The sequence below is a fragment of the Cricetulus griseus genome, chromosome 7 (genome assembly GCF_003668045.3).
Source record: "Cricetulus griseus strain 17A/GY chromosome 7, alternate assembly CriGri-PICRH-1.0, whole genome shotgun sequence".
NCBI classification, from domain to species: Eukaryota; Metazoa; Chordata; class Mammalia; order Rodentia; family Cricetidae; genus Cricetulus; species Cricetulus griseus.
The window spans coordinates 61014006-61031715 of NC_048600.1; the positions used below are offsets into that span (position 1 = coordinate 61014006).

Here is a 17710-nt window from a genome sequence, read left to right on the forward strand (position 1 = left end):
TCTGTCTAGGCTGTCTTTGAATTTGCTCTGTAGACCGGGCTAGCCTTAAAGTCAGATCTGCCTGCTTCTGTCTGGGATTAAAGGTTTACACCACCATGCCCGGCTTCATTTCTTTAGCTCACAGTCCAGTGCCTGGATCAGAGCAGGTGCTTCAAGAACATTGGTCACAGGCTTGATGGATGGAGAGTGACTTGACTGCACAAATACATGAGTGACATGTTTATATTTTGGTTCCCTGGTAACCAGCTGGGTTTGTACATGGACCATCTCGGGTTATTTTATCTGAGGTATTAGAAGACGCTCTCCTCTTGCCATGACTAACATTTTTCTTTCTCTGAAATAGGGCTTCCTCTTTGTTGATGTCATGTGATAAACGTCAGCATGCCTGCAGGCTGTGTCTAGTGTGAAATGACACAGAACAGGAACATTCTCTGTGATGATTAGATTAGCACTTTAACACGGGGAATCACTGGTGGTCAGGTACCCTGGGAAGTAGGCTGACCTCAGTGGGTGTAGTCAGAACTCATGATTCTGAAGTAGACAGAAGTTCGAGAAAGTACCATTTTAACTGGACAACTAAAGCTGTGCCTGCACAGAGTTGGCCTTTGATTTCCCTGCCAAGTACTAATGTTTTCACGTCTTACTTTCAACTGTGTCCTGCTGCTGCTGCTACTGCTACTTGCAAGTAAGTATGGGCTGGTACTTTTTCAGTTGGAGAAAGATTATTTCACAGAGGGCAAGATGGAGATACAGGATGGGCATAGTGATGCTATTTGTAATAGCCTTTGTTTGGAAGCAACCTAAATGTCAACAATGGGAGACCAGGTAACTAAATTTGACATATCCATGATACAAACAGGGAGCCTAATTGAACAACCTGATATAGATGATGGCAATCAAAATGCTACAGAGCAAATCAAGGTGTCCAATTATGTTTGCAAGCATTGCCAGGGAACAGCAGTGTGTGCACATTTTTTAATGTTTGGGCTCCAGGAGGGGGATCTGGGGGATGGGAAGAGTCAGGAGAGAGAGTCAAGCTTTCATGTATCTTTCATGTGGTTTGAATACATTATCATGTAGATTTTAAACTCCAATATAACATTTTCGGGGTTTGAAATATGCAAGCTACAATTGAGGATGAGGTTGCCTTTCTTTTTATTAATGAACAGACAACTAGCCCAGATATGTGGGCTATTTTCCTGGCCAACAATTCCCATTTTTCTGAAGGTTGATTCCATTAGTCAGGTTCTTTATCTTCAAAAAACTGTTCACAATTCTCTTTGAGGGCTGAAAAAAAGTGTGTTTGCTGGGGGATAGGGTGGGGTCAAGAGCCCACACATGGGAACTGAGAGAAATGCAAATTCTCATGTTACTTCTCAATCAATGGAGGCAGATATTTTAGGGAATGAGCATAGGTTGTCCAGGCTGGCCTCAAACTCATTGTAGTTCTTCCATAGACTCCTTAGTATAGGGATTACCAGCAGTTATCATTTTCTGGACTACTAATTTGTTTTTTGAGAGATTGTTCATCACTCAGGCTAGCCTGGAACTTGCTTTATAGTTCAGTCTGGTCTCTAATTCAGGATCTTCCTGTCTCCACCTGCCAAGCTCCAGGGCTATAGGCATGTGCAATTGTAACAGGTGTTTGAACAGGGCTCTCTGCTTCCTGTGATGTCAGAGAATCATTGGCACAGTCAATCCTCCTCCCAACAGGGCATCCATAGTTCCCTCTTTTATTCTGTGATGCATTACCAACAGAAATGGACCCACTACCTCACTGTCTTGCCCTCCTTCCCTCTCTGTGTAGGGTCTTTGGAAGACGCAGTTATTGTCGAGGTCGGTAAGAATGCATATCTGCCCTGCAGCTACACTCTACCTACCCCTGGGACACCTGTGCCTGTGTGCTGGGGTAAGGGACCCTGCCCTTGGTCACGGTGTGGCAGTGGTGTTCTCAGCACTGATGAAAGAAACGTGACATATCAGAAATCCAGAAGATACCAGCTAAGGGGGAATTTCCTCAAAGGAGATGTGTCCCTGACCATAGAGAACGTGACTGTAGATGACCATGGGACCTACTGCTGCAGGGTAGAATTCCCTGGTCTAGGGAATGATAAAAAATTAGACCTGAAATTAGTCATCATACCAGGTGAGTAGACCTTTTCATGTTCTCTTTGTCTGTAAGAATTACCCATGGATCATGATATCATAATAAACATATGGATTATTATCACCTCTGACTTCCCTAGCTATAGTCCTGGGGGTGGGGTGGGAAGGCCTAGGATGAAGAGGCCTCATCTGTGAAGGCCAGTGACATACCTTCAATGTGTTTTCATACTCAAGGATGCAGTCTAGAGAAGGGGAAGAAAGACCTAGACCAGAGGTTCAAGACCCTGCCTGATCATTAGATCACATGGAAACTTACCTTTTAAAAAATTATTTTTCATTTAATATTTTCATATGATATATTTTGATCATACTCTTTCCTTTCCTCCAACTCTCACCAGTCTCCCCACCTTCCTACTCACACAATTTCATGTTCTTTCTGTCTCTTAAACATACACACACACACACACACACACACACACACACACACACACACACAAATAAAACAAAAACAAAACACCCACCAAAAGTCAAAACAGACAAGTAAAACCAATAATATGAAAGATATCAAACAAAAAGTGTACAAAGTCAAATGGAGTCTGTGTTGGCCAACTACCTGGCAAGGGGCCTGCTCTTGAGTATGACTGGCACACCCTGTGACACTCCACTGGAGAAAACTGGATTTTCCCTTTCCTAGTTGGTATCAATTGCAAATATCTTTTTAGTTAAGAGTGGGAACCCATGTCCACTTCCCCTCTCAGTGCTGGATTTTGTCTGGTTTGAGTCTGTGCATGTCTTATGAGTGCTGCCATTGTCTCTGTGAATTCCTATGGGCAGCAGTCCTGTTTGGTCTCGAAGACGCTGTTTCCTTGGAGCTGTCTACTACCATCCGCTTTTCTTACTATCTTTCCACTTCCCTTTGGTGCCTGGGCCCCACCTACAAGCCAGATATATTACCATATCTGGTGGATTCTGAGTTTCCTATTTTTTTTTTTCTTCTTCACAAAAATCTACTTCAGGTAAGCCAGGAATATGAACCACAGGGTTGTATGTGTGTGTTAAAGAAGTGTATATGTGCATGTTTTTGTGTTTTAAGATTTGTAATAGATAAGGTTAGGTATACAGTGCAGAAAAAAAAAAAGGCCCGAGTTTGATTCCCCAGCACTACACAAACAAAAAGATTGTATAGCATGAACCTTGTGGTCGTATGGAGCAGAATTCAAATCAACTCTCCTTCTAATTGTGTAACATTGGAGCATTATTTCATGTATGACCTCTTCAGTTGTAAAATATAGTTAATCTAGTTAACTACCATGTAGGCCATTGAAAGGCTTCTACAAGGTGATATTTATGCAGAGTTCTAGTGTGACCTGTCATGTAGTTGTTAGTTCCACCACTAATTAGACTGTAGCGATGGCAACCACATCCTGCCATGGTCACACATCTGAAGTGTGTGCTGTATTCTCTGTGAATGTGTCCCTGTAGGTCTGAAGGTGAGGGCATGAGTCTCTTCATTTCTCATCTTTCACAAGTTCTCTGCTGCTCTGTGGATTTCCTGACTTTCAGCCTTATTCCTGGGCAGGGGAGAGGGTTCAGTGGGTAAACTCACTTACTGCCAAGCCTGGTGACCTGAGTTTTTGCCTTTGCAACCCACATGGTGAAAGGGCAGAACTCACTCCTGAACATTGTTCTCTGACCTGTACACTTGCGCCTCCCCAATAAATAAATGTAAAACAATTCCTGATCCTTAATATTTTTTTTCTGACTTAAGCCAAGTTCACCCGGGCTACATCTGCTCATGGAGACCCTACTACAACTTCTCCAAGCACCCTGACCACTGAGGGAAATGGCTCAGGTGAGACATGAACACGGGGTGGGGGTGGGGTGGGGGTGGGGGTGGGGATGGGGGTGGGGATGGGGGGTGGGTATGTGTTTAACTGGTATCTCATTTCACAGTTTTGAATATGATAAATAGCTAAGAAAAATCACTTTTTGCTCTTGAGACATTGTTTGAGGTTGAGTGAGGTTGTGGCCACCCATGTTGGCCCCTGTTAGGCTTCTGTATAAGTCACAAACTAGCCAAGTGACCTGAGCCAAAGCCTTTCAGTTCCTTCATCTTCTGTTCAAGGGGTGTGACACAGAGGCCTCTGGATTTCCTGTCTCAGGAAAATGACACCCCCAGCCTCCACATGGAGAAATTATTTTGGATATCCACAGATTTTGCTATACAAAGAAAGAGAAATATCTACTATTGCCAGCATTTCATTTAGAAAGATAGTCATTTGTGGTTGGAGAGATGGTTCATCTATCAAAGACTAAGGCTCACAGCCAACAAAGACTTCATTTTACTTAAAGAGTTTTAATTTTATTACATTTTAATAAATTAATCTCTGTGTGTATGTGTATGTGAGTGTGTGTATGTGAGTATGTGTGAGTGTGTTTGTATGCACATGAGAGTGTGTGTGAATGTATGTATATGTGAGTGTGTGTGGATGTGTGTGTGTGGATGTGTATTTGAGTGTGTGTATATGTGTGTGTATGTTCATGTGAGTGTGTGATTGTGTGTGTATGTGTATGTGAATGTGTATGCAAGTGTGTGTGTGTGTGTGTGTGTGTGTGTGTGTGTGGTCACGTGCCATGCATGGCATATGGAGGTAAGAGAGAAACTTGGAGGCACTTGCTCTTTCCTTGCACTGTATGAGAGGAGGGAACTGGACTAAGGTCTCAGGGAAGTGCCATTATACATGGGGTCATTTTGCTGGCCCTTGCTTAAAATTTAATTTTAAAAAACCTTTAACAAGAAATGATTCTATTTTAGTTAGATATTAAGTAAACTTGGTGTAATGGATTATTGTCTTTGTTGTTTTCAGATTTACTCTGAGCTGGCACTGTTGCTTATATTGGGGCTTAGGGATTGATGAGATGAAATCAGGGCTCTTTTTAGTTGGATGCAAACCATCAGCTTCCTCAGATGTCAGCCTCATAAGGAGGAGCTAAATTCTTCCTAGGGTCAAGGTTGGAAGCTGTCCCTGAAGACAGATAGCACAGAAGAAGCTGACCTCAGAGCACATCGATCAGGGAGGTTAATCTCATCTTATTTCTGGGTAGAGCTCTGCTCTTAAACTCTGTGAAGCTCTTTTCATCTTTCAGTAACGGGAGAGAAAAATAGGTTAAGTTCCATCTCACAAGCTACATCTTGTGGGAATTCAATAAGAAAATGAGTCCACAATAGTTAGTCCAGTGTCTGGTCACAGTGTGTTCGCAGGGTACATTAGCGCCTGTCACCAATATTGTCAGTAGGCCAGAGGCAGACTGAGAAAATGGTTCAGTGATGCAGCAAAGGTAAACTGGGTCCTAAATCCAGTTCTTCTGGCCAGTTCTGATCTCTGTAGTGTTGTCCCAATTGTCTGAAGCTTAGGTTTCATGTGTCATGGGCAGAGTTCCTCTCTAAAATCCTGTTTCTGGGTTGGTGTGCTAATGCAGCAGGTAAAGCCCCTTGCCACCAAGACTGTCAACCTGAGTGGATCCTAGGTCCCCAAATGGTGGATCTCTCACAGATTGTCCTCTGACCTCCATATGTATGCCATGACATGTCCACTGGCACATACAGGCGCGCGCGCACACACACACACACACACACACACACACACACACACACACACACACTTACTTGCAGGCATGAACGTTAAGATAAAATAAAATAAAACTCTGTTTTTTTCTCTGAAAATGGAAAAATAGTGGTACATATACATATTATTAAGTTTAGGGCCAGGCATGATGGCTCATACCTTTAATTCCAGCACTTGGAACGCAGAGGCAGAAGGATCTTTGTAAATTCCATGCCAGCTTGATCTACAAAGCAAGTTCCAGGACAATCAGGGCTGGAGAGAGAAAGAGAGAGAGAGAGAGAGAGAGAGAGAGAGAGAGAGAGAGAGAGAGAGAGAACAAAGTTAGTCTTATCACTTAGATCAAGAATTGCAATGACAGGGAAGCAGAAGTGAGATTTCCATTTCAAATATTGCATGTAGAGAAGATTCCTGTTTACTCTGAAGTTCCTCCCCTGTGGTTTTCATGCTTTAAATGGCTTTCAGGTAATGAAAACAAAGCTGGAGCTTTTTTTTTTTCTTAAGTAATTTTAAGCTGAGACAGTCTCTGTAGTATTTAAACCATAGTCAGTTAGGCTCAGATTTGCTGAAAGTCCTTATGCATCCTGAAGAGTTTAGATATTGAGGGTTCAGGAATGTGACTGTGACTTTTCACAATCTGGCTCAGGCAGACACATGAATGGGTTTTCCTGGTTTTCTGGAAGGTGACAACTATTTGTTTTCACCATGTAGTGTCCACAGGCTCTCCTCCTACTCCTGCCATGATTGTGGCCCTGCCCCCTCTACCTGATGTAAATTAATATAGCCCTTGGCTAGAGAGCAGATGAAGAAGGAGAGAAGGAGAGATGGCAGGTGACTCTCTTCATGTTGGTGGCATTGCTGGGTGAAGTTGTTGAGGGCCTTGAAGTTACAAAAGTGGCTTTAAAACTGTGGGAGCCTGCATGGGAAGGCATTCTTACTCACAAAGCAGGTGTAACTCTTGTTCTCAGTGTCTTCCCTTGTCCAAAATGACTAACAGTCTCTTTAGAACACTTGTTTTACTTTTTTTTTTTTAAATTTAATTATGTTTTGATTGGTGTCTATTTGTTGACTGGAGAACAGGTTTCCTAAAGACATTTTTATTCAAGGAGATTGTCAATTCTGACAATATCCATCCTTTACTCCCTCTTCTCCCCACCCACGTTAGTTCACTTCTTTCCCAATATAATCTCACATTTGTTGAATTCTACATGTTTAAATGATTTTACCCATCTGTTCAGAGACAGAGGAAGAAATGGGGTCAGACTATATGCCCTCAAAACCCACCCCACAGTGATGTACTTCCTTTAACAAGGCTTCCACCTTCTAACAGTACCAATGTTTGACCCCCGGAAAACTCAGGTATCCGGGGTCCCAGGCCACGTTCTCGGTCACCCCAATCACCAGGCGGATTCGAGAGCTTGATGCAAACTGCATGAGGCTTTATTGTAATTTAACGAGCTAACCCCATGTTAGCTTGGGTCTTTGACCCACCCACCATGGCGGATGGCTAGCAAAGACGGTTTGAAGCCGCTGCGCACAGATCTTTATAGGGCAGTGTAAGGGGAGTGTCTAGGGGTATGCACAGGCTCAGGATTGGTGTGCCTCCAGGCTTGGAGGGTTTGCCCTGTGTTGATTGGTCAACTGGTTGTTATGGCCCATAGGCCCTCCCAGGGTGGTTGCTATGCTCTCTACATCATTGCTGTGTGCTTGTCTGTAAAGCACACCCGCACACCCAGAGTCATAAAGCATAGCGCCATCAGCTAACTTCTGATTGGTTCCTTGTCACGAGACAGGTATCTGACTTTCTAGTGTCTAGAACAAGGTCATAGAAGCACATGTTCGGCCGTTATGGCTGCCAAAAGGGAAGCTGGTCCCTTCATCTTCTCCCCAGGGAGGGTGAAGCCTTATGGAAGCTTTTTTATATTGTGCAATCTCACCTGTTAGTTCTTGGTTTAATTACTATGCTTGGGGTCCTTTTGGGAAAACTTTGTCTATGCTGGTAACTGGAAGTATTTCCATGTAAGTTTTGATGATTCACTTCTTATATTAAGTTCTTTGACCCATTTTGATGTTTGTACTGAATGAGAAATAAAGATCTAATTTTGTCTTTTCACATGTAGAAGTCCAGTTTCCCCAGCACCATTCATTAAGGGGGGTGTCTTTCCCTCCAGTGCGTGTATTGGGTACGTTTGTCAAAAAAGCAGGTATCTGTAGCTGCGTGGTTTTGCTTGTAGGCCCTTCATTCTGTTCAGTTGAGCTACCTGTCTGCTTTTTGTTACTTCGATGCTGCTTGTCACCTGGTCTCTGAACAACCTGAGATCAGGATTGCTATTCTATTAGAGGTCTTTATGAGTTTGGGTTTTTTCCCCCATTTCTGAGATGAATGTTTATTGGGATTTTGGTGGGGATTGCATGGAATCTGTACACTGTTTTTGGTAAGATAGATATTTTCATATTGCTTCTGCTGATCTATGAGAAAGAAGTCTTTCTGCAGTCTGGTGTTTTGTGGTGATCTTTTGTTTGTGCTTTAACAAATAAAGCCTGCTTGAAGATCAGAGTGCAGAGGTAAACCACTAGTTAGCCATAGAGGCCAAGTAGTGGTGGTACACACCTTTAATCCCAGCACTCGGAAGGCAGAGGCAGACAGATTTCTGTGAGTTCAAGGCCACCTTGGGCACATGAGATTGATCCAGTCTAAAAGAGAAACAGAACCGAACCAGGTGATGATGGCTCCTACCTTCAATCTCAGTATTTGGGAGTCACAGGCCTTTAATCCCAGTGCTAGGAACATGGAGATAGGAAGGGATATGGCTGGGTGGAGAGGGGAATATAAGGCAGGAGGTGACAGGAGCACACGTGCTACAATGTTTTCTTCAATTTCTTTTGAAGTGTTGATTATAGAGCTCTTTTATTTCCTTGGTAAGGTTTGTTTGTAGGTATTTCATCTTAGTGTTTTTAAAAAGATTTTTTATTTATGTTTATTTTATGTGTGAGTGCTTTGCTGGCATGTCTGTGAGTGCACTGCTTGCATGTCTGGTGGGCATGGAGGCTGGAGGACGGCTTCATATCCTTTTGAACTAGAGTTATAGAAGGTGGTGAGCCACCATGTGGGATCTGGTAACCAAACCCAGGTCCACTGCAAAGAGCTGCAAATGCTCTTAACCACTGAGTCATCTCTCCAGCACCTGTATTATTTTGTTTTTAAAGACAGTGTTCTACTATGTAACTCTGGCTATCCTGAAACTCGAAGTATAGACCTGGGTGACCTTGAACCCACAGAAATCCACCTACCTTTGCCTTCCAAATACTGGGATTAAAAGTGTGAGTCACCATACCCAAACAATATATTTTATTTTGGTTTTTGAAGCTACTTATAATGGATTATTTTCTTGATTTCTTTCTCATCGTGCTTGTTATCAGCACAAAGAAAGCCATGAGTTTTGTGTATTGATTATGTCCCTACTACTTACTGAAAACATCAACTAACTCTAAGAGTTTTCTAGTCCAGTCTTTAGTATTTCTTGCAAACACTATTGTGTCATCTCCCAATAGAAATACTTTGACTCCATTTTCTATTTGTATCCCTTTTGTTTCTTTCTCTTTTCTTATTGTTCTAGCTAGGATTTAAAAAAAGTATTTCAAATAGGAATGGAGAAAGTAGACACTCTTGTTGATGGAATTTTCTGTCCTGCCTCATCCCACAGCTCCATTTAGTCCCAAATAAATACATAGAGGCTTATATTAATTATAAACTGTTTGGACAATGGCTCAGGCTTCTTATTGGCTAGCTCTCTCTTAATTATTAACCAATTTCTATTAAACTATGTATTGCCATGAGGCTGTGGCTTACTCATAATGATCAGGCATGCTATTCCATTGGTGGCTACATGGTGTTGTTTAGACTCTCTTGGTTTAATTTTGGTAGGTCATATGTGTTTAGAAACCAATTCATTCTTTTAGATATTAAGTTTAGGGGAATATATGTCGAAATAGATCATAGTGATTTTCTTTTTTTTTTCCCAACTTTTTTATTTGAATTAGGAACAGGATTGTTTTACATGACAATCCCATTTCCCTTCTCCCACTAGTCCTCCCCTACCTGCCCCCACCCACTGAAACCTTATCTGTCACTATCATCTCTGCTCCCCCTCGATGGTAAGGCCTTCCATAGGGTGTCATCAGAGTCTTTCGTTTCCTTTGGGGTAGGGCCTAGGCCCACCCCTGTGTGTCTTGGCTCAGGGAGTATTCCTCTATATGGACTGGGCTCCCAAAATCCACACCTATGCCAGGGATAAATACTGGGCTTCTACAGGAGGTACCATAGATTTGCGAGGTTTCCTCACAGAAACCCATGTTCCTTGGGTCTGGATCAGTCCCATGCTGGTATTCCAGCTATCTGCATCTGGGTTCCAGTTCAGATCGGTGATTAGTTATGGGTGTCTGCTTCTACTTCCACCAGCTGCTGGATGAGAGCATATAAGTCTGTCATCAATCTCATAATCACGGGAGGGCATTTGAGGTAGCCTCTCCTCTGTTGCTGAGATAGTTAGCTGGTGTCATCTTTGTAGATCTCCAGACATTTCCCTAGTGCCTGATTTCTCTGTAAACCAAAAGTGTCTCCCTGTATTATATCTCCATTCTTGTTATCGTGTATTCTTCCTCTGACTCATAGTTTCTGCTCCCTCATGTCCTCGGCATCCCTCTTCCTCTCTCCTCATTCTCCTAGCTCCTTCTCCCCTCTTCCCGTGCTCCCAATTTTCTCAGCAGATCTTGAGCCTCTCCCCTTCTCCAGGGACCATGTATGTCTCTCTTAGGGACCTCCATGTTTCTTAGCTTCATTGGCAGTGTGGATTGTAGGCTGGTAATCCTTACTCTATGTCTAAAATCCACATATGAGTGAGTACATACCATATTTGTCTTTTTGCGATTGGGTTATCTTGCTCAGAATGGTTTCTTCTAGATCCATCCATTTTTCTGCAAATTTCAAGATTCCATTTTTTTTCCCTGCTGAGTAGTACTCCATTGTGTAAATGTACCACATTTTCTCTATCCATTCTTCCATTGAGGGGCATCTAGGCTGCTTCCAATTTCTGGCTATTACAAATAGTGCTGCTATGAACATCGTTGAACATATGTCCTTGTTGTATGAATGTGCTTCTTTTGGGTATATGCCTAAGAGTGGAATTGCTGGATCTTGTGGTAGACTCATTCCCATTTTCTTGAGGAGTCACCATACTGATTTCCAAAGTGGCTGTACAAGTTGGCACTCCCACCAGCAGTGGAGGAGTGTTCCCCTTTCTCCACATCCTCTCCAACATGAACTGTCATTGGTGTTTCTTTGATTTTAGCCATTCTGACAGGAGTAAGATGGTATCTCAGAGTTGTTTTGATTTGCATTTCCCTGATGGCTAAGGATGTTGAACACTTTCTTATGTGTCTTTCAGCCATTTTAGATTCCTCTATTGAGAATTGTCTGTTTAGTTCTTTACCCCACTTTTTAATTGGGTTGTTTGGTGTTTTGGAGACTAGCTTCTTGAGTTCTTTGTATATTTTGGAGATCAGCCCTATGTCAGATGTGGGGTTGGTGAATATCTTTTCCCATTCTGTGGGCTGCCATTTTGTCTTGCTGTCTCCTTTGCCTTACAGAAGCTTCTCAGTTTCAGGAGGTCCCATTTATCAATTGTTGACCTCAGTGTCTGTGCTACTGGTGTAATGTTCAGGAAGCAGTCTCCTGTACCGATTAATTCAAGGGTATTTCCCACTTTGTCTTCTAATAGGTTCAGTGTAGCTGGATTTATGTTGAGGTCTTTGATCCATTTTGACTTAAGTTTTGTGCAAGGTGATAGGCTTGGGTCTAACTGCAGTCTTCTACATGTCTGCAACCAGTTATGCCAGCACCATTTGTTGAAGATGTTCTCTTTGTTCCATCATATAAATTTGGATTGTTTGTCAAACATCAGGTGTTCATAGGTGTGTGGGGTAATATCAGGGTTTTCAATTCTATTCCATTGGTCTACCAGTCTATTTTTGTGCCAATACCAAGCTATTTTCAGGACTATAGCTCTGTAATAGAGCTTGAAATCAGGCATGGTGATTCCTCCAGAAGTTCCTTTATTGGATAGAGATGTTTTGACTATCCTGGGTCTTTTGTTTCTCCATATAAAGTTGAGAATTGTTCTTTCAATGTCTGTGAAGAATTGTGTTGGGATTTTGATGGGGGATTGCATTGAATCTATAGATTGCTTTTGGCAAGATTGCCATTTTTACTATGTTGATCCTACCTATCCAAGAGCATGGGAGATCTTTCCATTTTCTGGTATCTTCTTTAATTTCTTTCTTTAGAGACTCAAAATTCTTATGGTACAGGTCTTTCACATTTTTGGTTAGTGTTACCACAAGTTATTTTATGTTGTTTGTGGCAATTGTAAAGGGTGATGTTTCTCTGATTTCTTTCTCCACCAATGTATCATCAGTGTATAGTAGGGCTACGGATTTTTTTGAGTTAATCTTGTATCCTCCCACTTTGCTGAAGGTGTTTATCAGCTGTAGGAGTTCCCTGGTAGAGTTTTTCGGGTCACTAATGTAGATTATCATATCGTCTGCAAACAGTGAGAGTTTGACTTCTTCCTTTCTGACTTGTATTCCCTTGATCTCCTCTTGTTGTCTTATTGCTCTAGCTAGAACTTCAAGGATAATATTGAAGAAGTATAGAGAGAGTGTACAGCCTTGTCTTGTCCCCGATTTTAGAGGAATTGGATCGAGTTTCTCTCCATTTAATTTGATGTTGGCCATTGGCTTGCTGTATATTATGTTGAGGTATGTTCCTGTTATTCCTGATTTCTCCAAGACCTTTATCATGAAGGGGTGTTGGATTTTTGTCAAAGGCTTTTTCGGCATCTAGTGAGATGATCATGTGTGTTTTTTTTTTTTTTCTCAGTCTGTTTATATGGTGGATTACATTGATGGATTTTCGTATGTTGAACCATCCTTGCATCCTTGGGATGAAGCCTACTTAATCATGGTGGATGATTTCTCTGATATGATCTTGTATTCGATTTGCTAGGATTTTATTGAGAATTTTTGCATCAATGTTCATGACAGATATTGGTCTGTAGTTCTCTTTCTTAGTTGTGTCTTTGTGTGGCTTGGGTATCAAGGTTATTGTAGCCTCGTAAAAAGTTTGGCAATGTCCCTTCTGCTTCTATTTTGTGGAACAATTTGAGGAATATTGGTATTAGCACTTCTTTAAATTTCTGGTAGAATTCTGCAGTGAATCCATCTGGCCACGGGCTTTTTTTGGTTGGGAGACTTTTGATGACTGCTTCTATTTCCTTAAAGGTTATAGGTCTATTTAAGTTGCTTATCTGTTCTTGATTCAATTTTGGTAAGTGACAACTGTCCAGAAAAATTTCCATTTCCTTTAAATTTTCCAATTTTGTGGAGTACAGGTTTTCAAAGTACGACCTGAAGATTCTCAGGATTTCTTCAGTGTCCATTGTTATGTCCCCCTTTTCATTTCTGATTTTGTTAATATGCCTTTTGGTTAATTTGGATAACGGTTTGTCTATATTGTTGATTTTCTCAAAGAACCAACTCTTTGTTATATTGATTCTTTGAATTGTTTTCTTTGTTTCAACTTTATTGATTTCTGCCCTCAGTTTGATTATTTCCTGGAGTCTGCTCCTTCGTGGTGAATTTGCTTCCATTTTTTCTAGAGCTTTCAGCTGTGATGTCAGATCTCTGGTGTGGCTATTCTCTAGTTTCTTCATGTGAGCACTTAGAGCTATGAACTTTCCTCTTAGTACTGCTTTCAAAGTGTCCCATAAGTTTGTGTATGTTTTGTCAACATTTTCATTGAATTCTAGGAAGTCTTTAATTTCTTTCTTTATTTCTTCCTTGACCCAGGAATGTTGCAAATGCATGTTGTTCAATTTCCATGAGTTGGTAGGTTTTTTGCGCTTTGATTTGTCTTTGATTTCTATCTTTAAAGCATGGTGGTCTGATAAGACACAGGGGATTATTCCAATTTTTTGGTACCTGTTGAGGTTTGCTATGTTGCCGAGAATGTGGTCAATTTTTGAGAAGGTTCCATGTGATGCTTTTGTGTTTGGATAGAAAATTCTATAAATGTCTGTTAATCCCAATTGGGTCATAACTTCTGTTAGTTCCTTTGTCTCTTTGTTAAGTTTCTGTCTGGTGGTCCTGTCCAGGGGTGAGAGTGGGGTGTTGAAGTCTCCCACTATAACTGTCTGAGGCCTTATTTGTGATTTGAGTTTTAATAAATGTTTCTTTTACAAATGTTGGTGCCTTTGTATTGGGGGCATAGATATTTAGAATTGAGACTTCTTCCTGATGGATTTTTCCTGTGATGAATATGAAATGACCTTCTTCATCTCTTTTGATTGATTTTAGTTTGAAGTCTATCTTGTTAGATACAAGGATAGCTACCCCAGCTCGTTTCTTGGGTCCATTTGATTGGAGTATCTTATCCCAACCCTTTCCTCTGAGGTAATATCTATCTTGAATTCAAGGTATGTTTCTTGTATGCAGCAGAAGGATGGATTCTTCGTATCCAATGTGTTAGCCTGTGTCTTTTTATAGGCGAGTTAAGACCATTAATATTGAGGGACATTAAGATCCATTCAGTGTTTATTCTTGTTTGTTTTTGGTTTGTTGTTGGTACTGGTATTGTATGTGGATTTACTCTGCCTTTTATTTTGTGTTTTTGTAGAGTGGGATTATCTATTGCCTATGTTTATGCAAGTGCAGTTAATTTCCTTAGGTTGGAGTTTTCCTTCCAGTACTTTCTGTAGGGATGGATTAGTGGTTACACATTGTTTAAATCTGGTTTTGTTGTGGAATATCTTGTTTTCTCCATTTATAGTGATTGAAAGCTTTGCTGGGTATAGTAGTCTGGGCTGGCATCCATGTTTTCTCAGAGTTGGTAGAATATCTATCCAGGTCCTTCTAGCTTTCAGAGTTTCCATGGAGAAGTCTGGTGTAATTCTGATAGGTTTGCCTTTATATGTTACTTGGCCTTTTTCCCTTGCTGCTCTTAATATTTTTTCTTTATTCTGTATGTTTGGTGTTTTAATTATTATGTGACTTGGGGACTTTGTTTTGTGGTCCACTCTATTTGGCATTCTTTAGGCTTCTTGTACTTTTATTGGCATGTCTTTCTTTAGGTTGGGAAAGTTTTCTTCTATGATTTTGTTGAATACGTTTTCTGCATCTTTGAGTTGGGTTTCTTCTCCTTCTTCTATACCTATTATCCTTAGGTTTGGTCTTTTCACAGTGTCCTAAATTTCCTGAATATTTTGTGTTATGGATTTGTTAGACTTCAGATTTTCTTTGCTTGATGAGTTTATTTCCTCTAGTTTGTCTTCAGCATCTGAGATTCTGTCTTCCATCTCTTGTATTCTATTGGTTATGCTTGCATCTGTGGTTCCTGATTGTTTACTAACCTTTTCCACTTCCAGCATTCCCTCAGTTTGTGTTTTCTTTATTGTTTCTGATTCAGTTTTCAGGTCCTGAACTGTTTCCTTCAGCTGTTTAATTGTGTTTTCTTGGCTTTTTTGCTTTCCTTGTTTTCTTGCATCTTTTGGATTGTCTTTTCTTCCATTTTTCTGAAGGATTTTTTGATTTCCTCTTTTAGGTTCTCTATCATCTCCATGAAGTTGTTTTTAAGGTTGCTTTCTTCTGCTTCTTCTGTGTTGGGATGTTCATGTCTTGCTGGTGTAGAGTCCCTAGACTCTGGTGGTGTCATGACCCATCCCGAGGGTCCAGTCATTTAGGGTTCCGAAAGGGGGCTGCCTGAAAGAGTCATGGGTGAGAGAAAGGGAGGAGACCCTGTGGCGCAAGAAAAAGGACCAGAGTCCATCTATCCAACTGTCAAGGTCTCATTTATTGGGGCTCAGAGTGGGCTTATATAGCCCTGCAACATGGAAATTGGGTAAGTGGGGGAATAACAGGAAGGAACATCTGGTGTATGCTGGGGCCGGAGCATTCTTCTTATCAGCCAGAACATCTTGTGGTCTTCTCCAAAACATCGAACAGGAAAGCCCCAGGCCCCTTCTCGGAACAGAATCAGCAGTTCCGCTTGGCCAAACTGTGTCTAATTACAAGTTACAGGAGTCTCACAGAGCTGGCTTTAAGCTGCAAACTTTAAAGGTCATTAGAGACTTACAAAGGTGGGCTTTAAACTGCATAGTTTAGGGCCCATGGCCCTTTACATCTCCCCCTTATTTTTTCCTTAACAAAGGAGGGAGGTGAGGACTAGGCCACAGGTAGCATTCTTAGGGGGTCTGTGTTCATGACTGTCTCTGTCTTAGGTTAGTTCGACCTTGCCACCTCACTGACTTTACCCATCTTCGGGTGAAACAAACCCGCCATCCAGGGGTCCCATGTCTTAGGTTAGTCCAGGAGGGAAGGAAGTTGCCCATTGTGGAGGCCGCCATTTGTACCCGGGGCTACCAGTGTTGCATGCCTAGGGATGGCAAGTATGACTCTAAAGCCTGTGACTAGACCTTTAACAGTTTAGAAAAATTAAGCCTCTCTTGATGGCTCAAGGGGTTGCCTGGTTTGCTCTGCTTGTCACGCTGCTCATCACCTGGGTTCTGAATCTGGTGATACTGTATGAAGACAAAATCTTTAGGGAGAAGTGAATCTATCTGTCCTTTTATAAAGTGAGTCATTCTTTGGAAGGCCCACGGGCCAAAAGAATCTACTGCTTGGGACAATTGAGTCAAATGTGCATATTGCTGTTTGGAAGTTATTAGGGAAGCTATTCCTGTCCCGGCTCTAGCTACCCCTAAGCCCAGCACGACAGCTAAGGTGATGGCTGAAATGGGCTCTCTCTTGTGACAGGGCCTTTCCTCCCAGCTAGGGAGCAGCTCCTCCAGGGCATGTACCATTAGGCGGGGCAAAAGCTGTACAAAAAAGCAAAAATCTTTACTCTCTAGAAACTGAAAGGTGGAAATAAAGGTGGTGAGTCCCAGAAAGCAAGCAAAATAAGTTCCATCAGGTGCAGCTACATATGTAGATAAGTGGCTAATAATGATAGTTTGGTTGCACATTGGCTGTAAGGGTTCTGGGAAACAGAGTCCGGTCCTCTAATACAGAGGCCTTTGCCTGAGACCTGACTTAATGTCAAGCCCTCATGATTCACGGAATGCCATCTTAGTGAGGAAGTCTCATTAGTGAAGATAAGATTTTCGAAGGTCAGCATGCCCTCATAGAAGGGCAGCAGAGGGGAAAAGCAAATCCAGCATTCCTGATAGCGAGAATTATTAAGGGACTCTATGGCTAAAGCGGAAGCATTTACCATGGATTTTAAGGCCTGAGAATTTCAGTCCTTTAGGACTGTGGGGATTTTTATAGTTGTCAGGCAGCTCAGAATCTAATGCCTATAGGCGATGGTAGTGGATCAAAACCAGTTTTTCGAGGGTGGCATCAATCTGAGACTTAATGAATCTGGTTAGTTTTTGAAAAGGTAGAGGTGACAATTTAAGTAGTCAATCTAGTAGAACAGGCAAGGTAGGAATTAAATGCCTGCAATTCCCCGATAAAGGGGAGGGGTGGAAGAATAGCAGACCCAACCGTACTCTATAAGGGAGTGGCTGGGTTGATGAGGGGCCTGAACAGTAGGGTTAATTAAGGATAGAATAAGGTCAGCGGAGGAGGGAGGTCCTGGGGGAAAAATGGTCAGGGGTTCCCTAGTCTGGAGAGGTCCCCAAGGCTAAAGCACATAAATCAACTATCAGGGGGGAATAGGAGGGGGTGGTTGCAATAGTTGTGGAATCATTGGCAGCATCACTGGCTCGGTTGAGGATCATCCAGGTGTAGTTATAGATCTGATAAGGGCTTCCAGCGGCAACACAATTGAAGGTGGGAACACACAAGTAGCCAAAAAGACAGCATCTTTTGTCTAGAATTAAGCAGAATTAGAAGGCTTCTCAGGGGCTTCCCCTGGGTGGATCATA

General features: G+C 41.8%; 1 protein-coding gene across 1 annotated transcript in view; it reads left to right on the forward strand.

Moving 5' to 3' along the window:
- The first annotated feature begins 627 nt into the window (after positions 1-627).
- Positions 628-17710, forward strand: part of LOC100769794 (hepatitis A virus cellular receptor 2 homolog) — a 31228-nt gene continuing 14145 nt past the window's right edge. Inside the window, exons 1-3 of the mRNA XM_035447358.1 lie at positions 628-685; positions 1808-2146; positions 3875-3958. Coding sequence (XP_035303249.1) covers positions 628-685; positions 1808-2146; positions 3875-3958 — 481 coding nt within the window. The remainder of the gene's footprint in view (positions 686-1807; positions 2147-3874; positions 3959-17710) is intronic.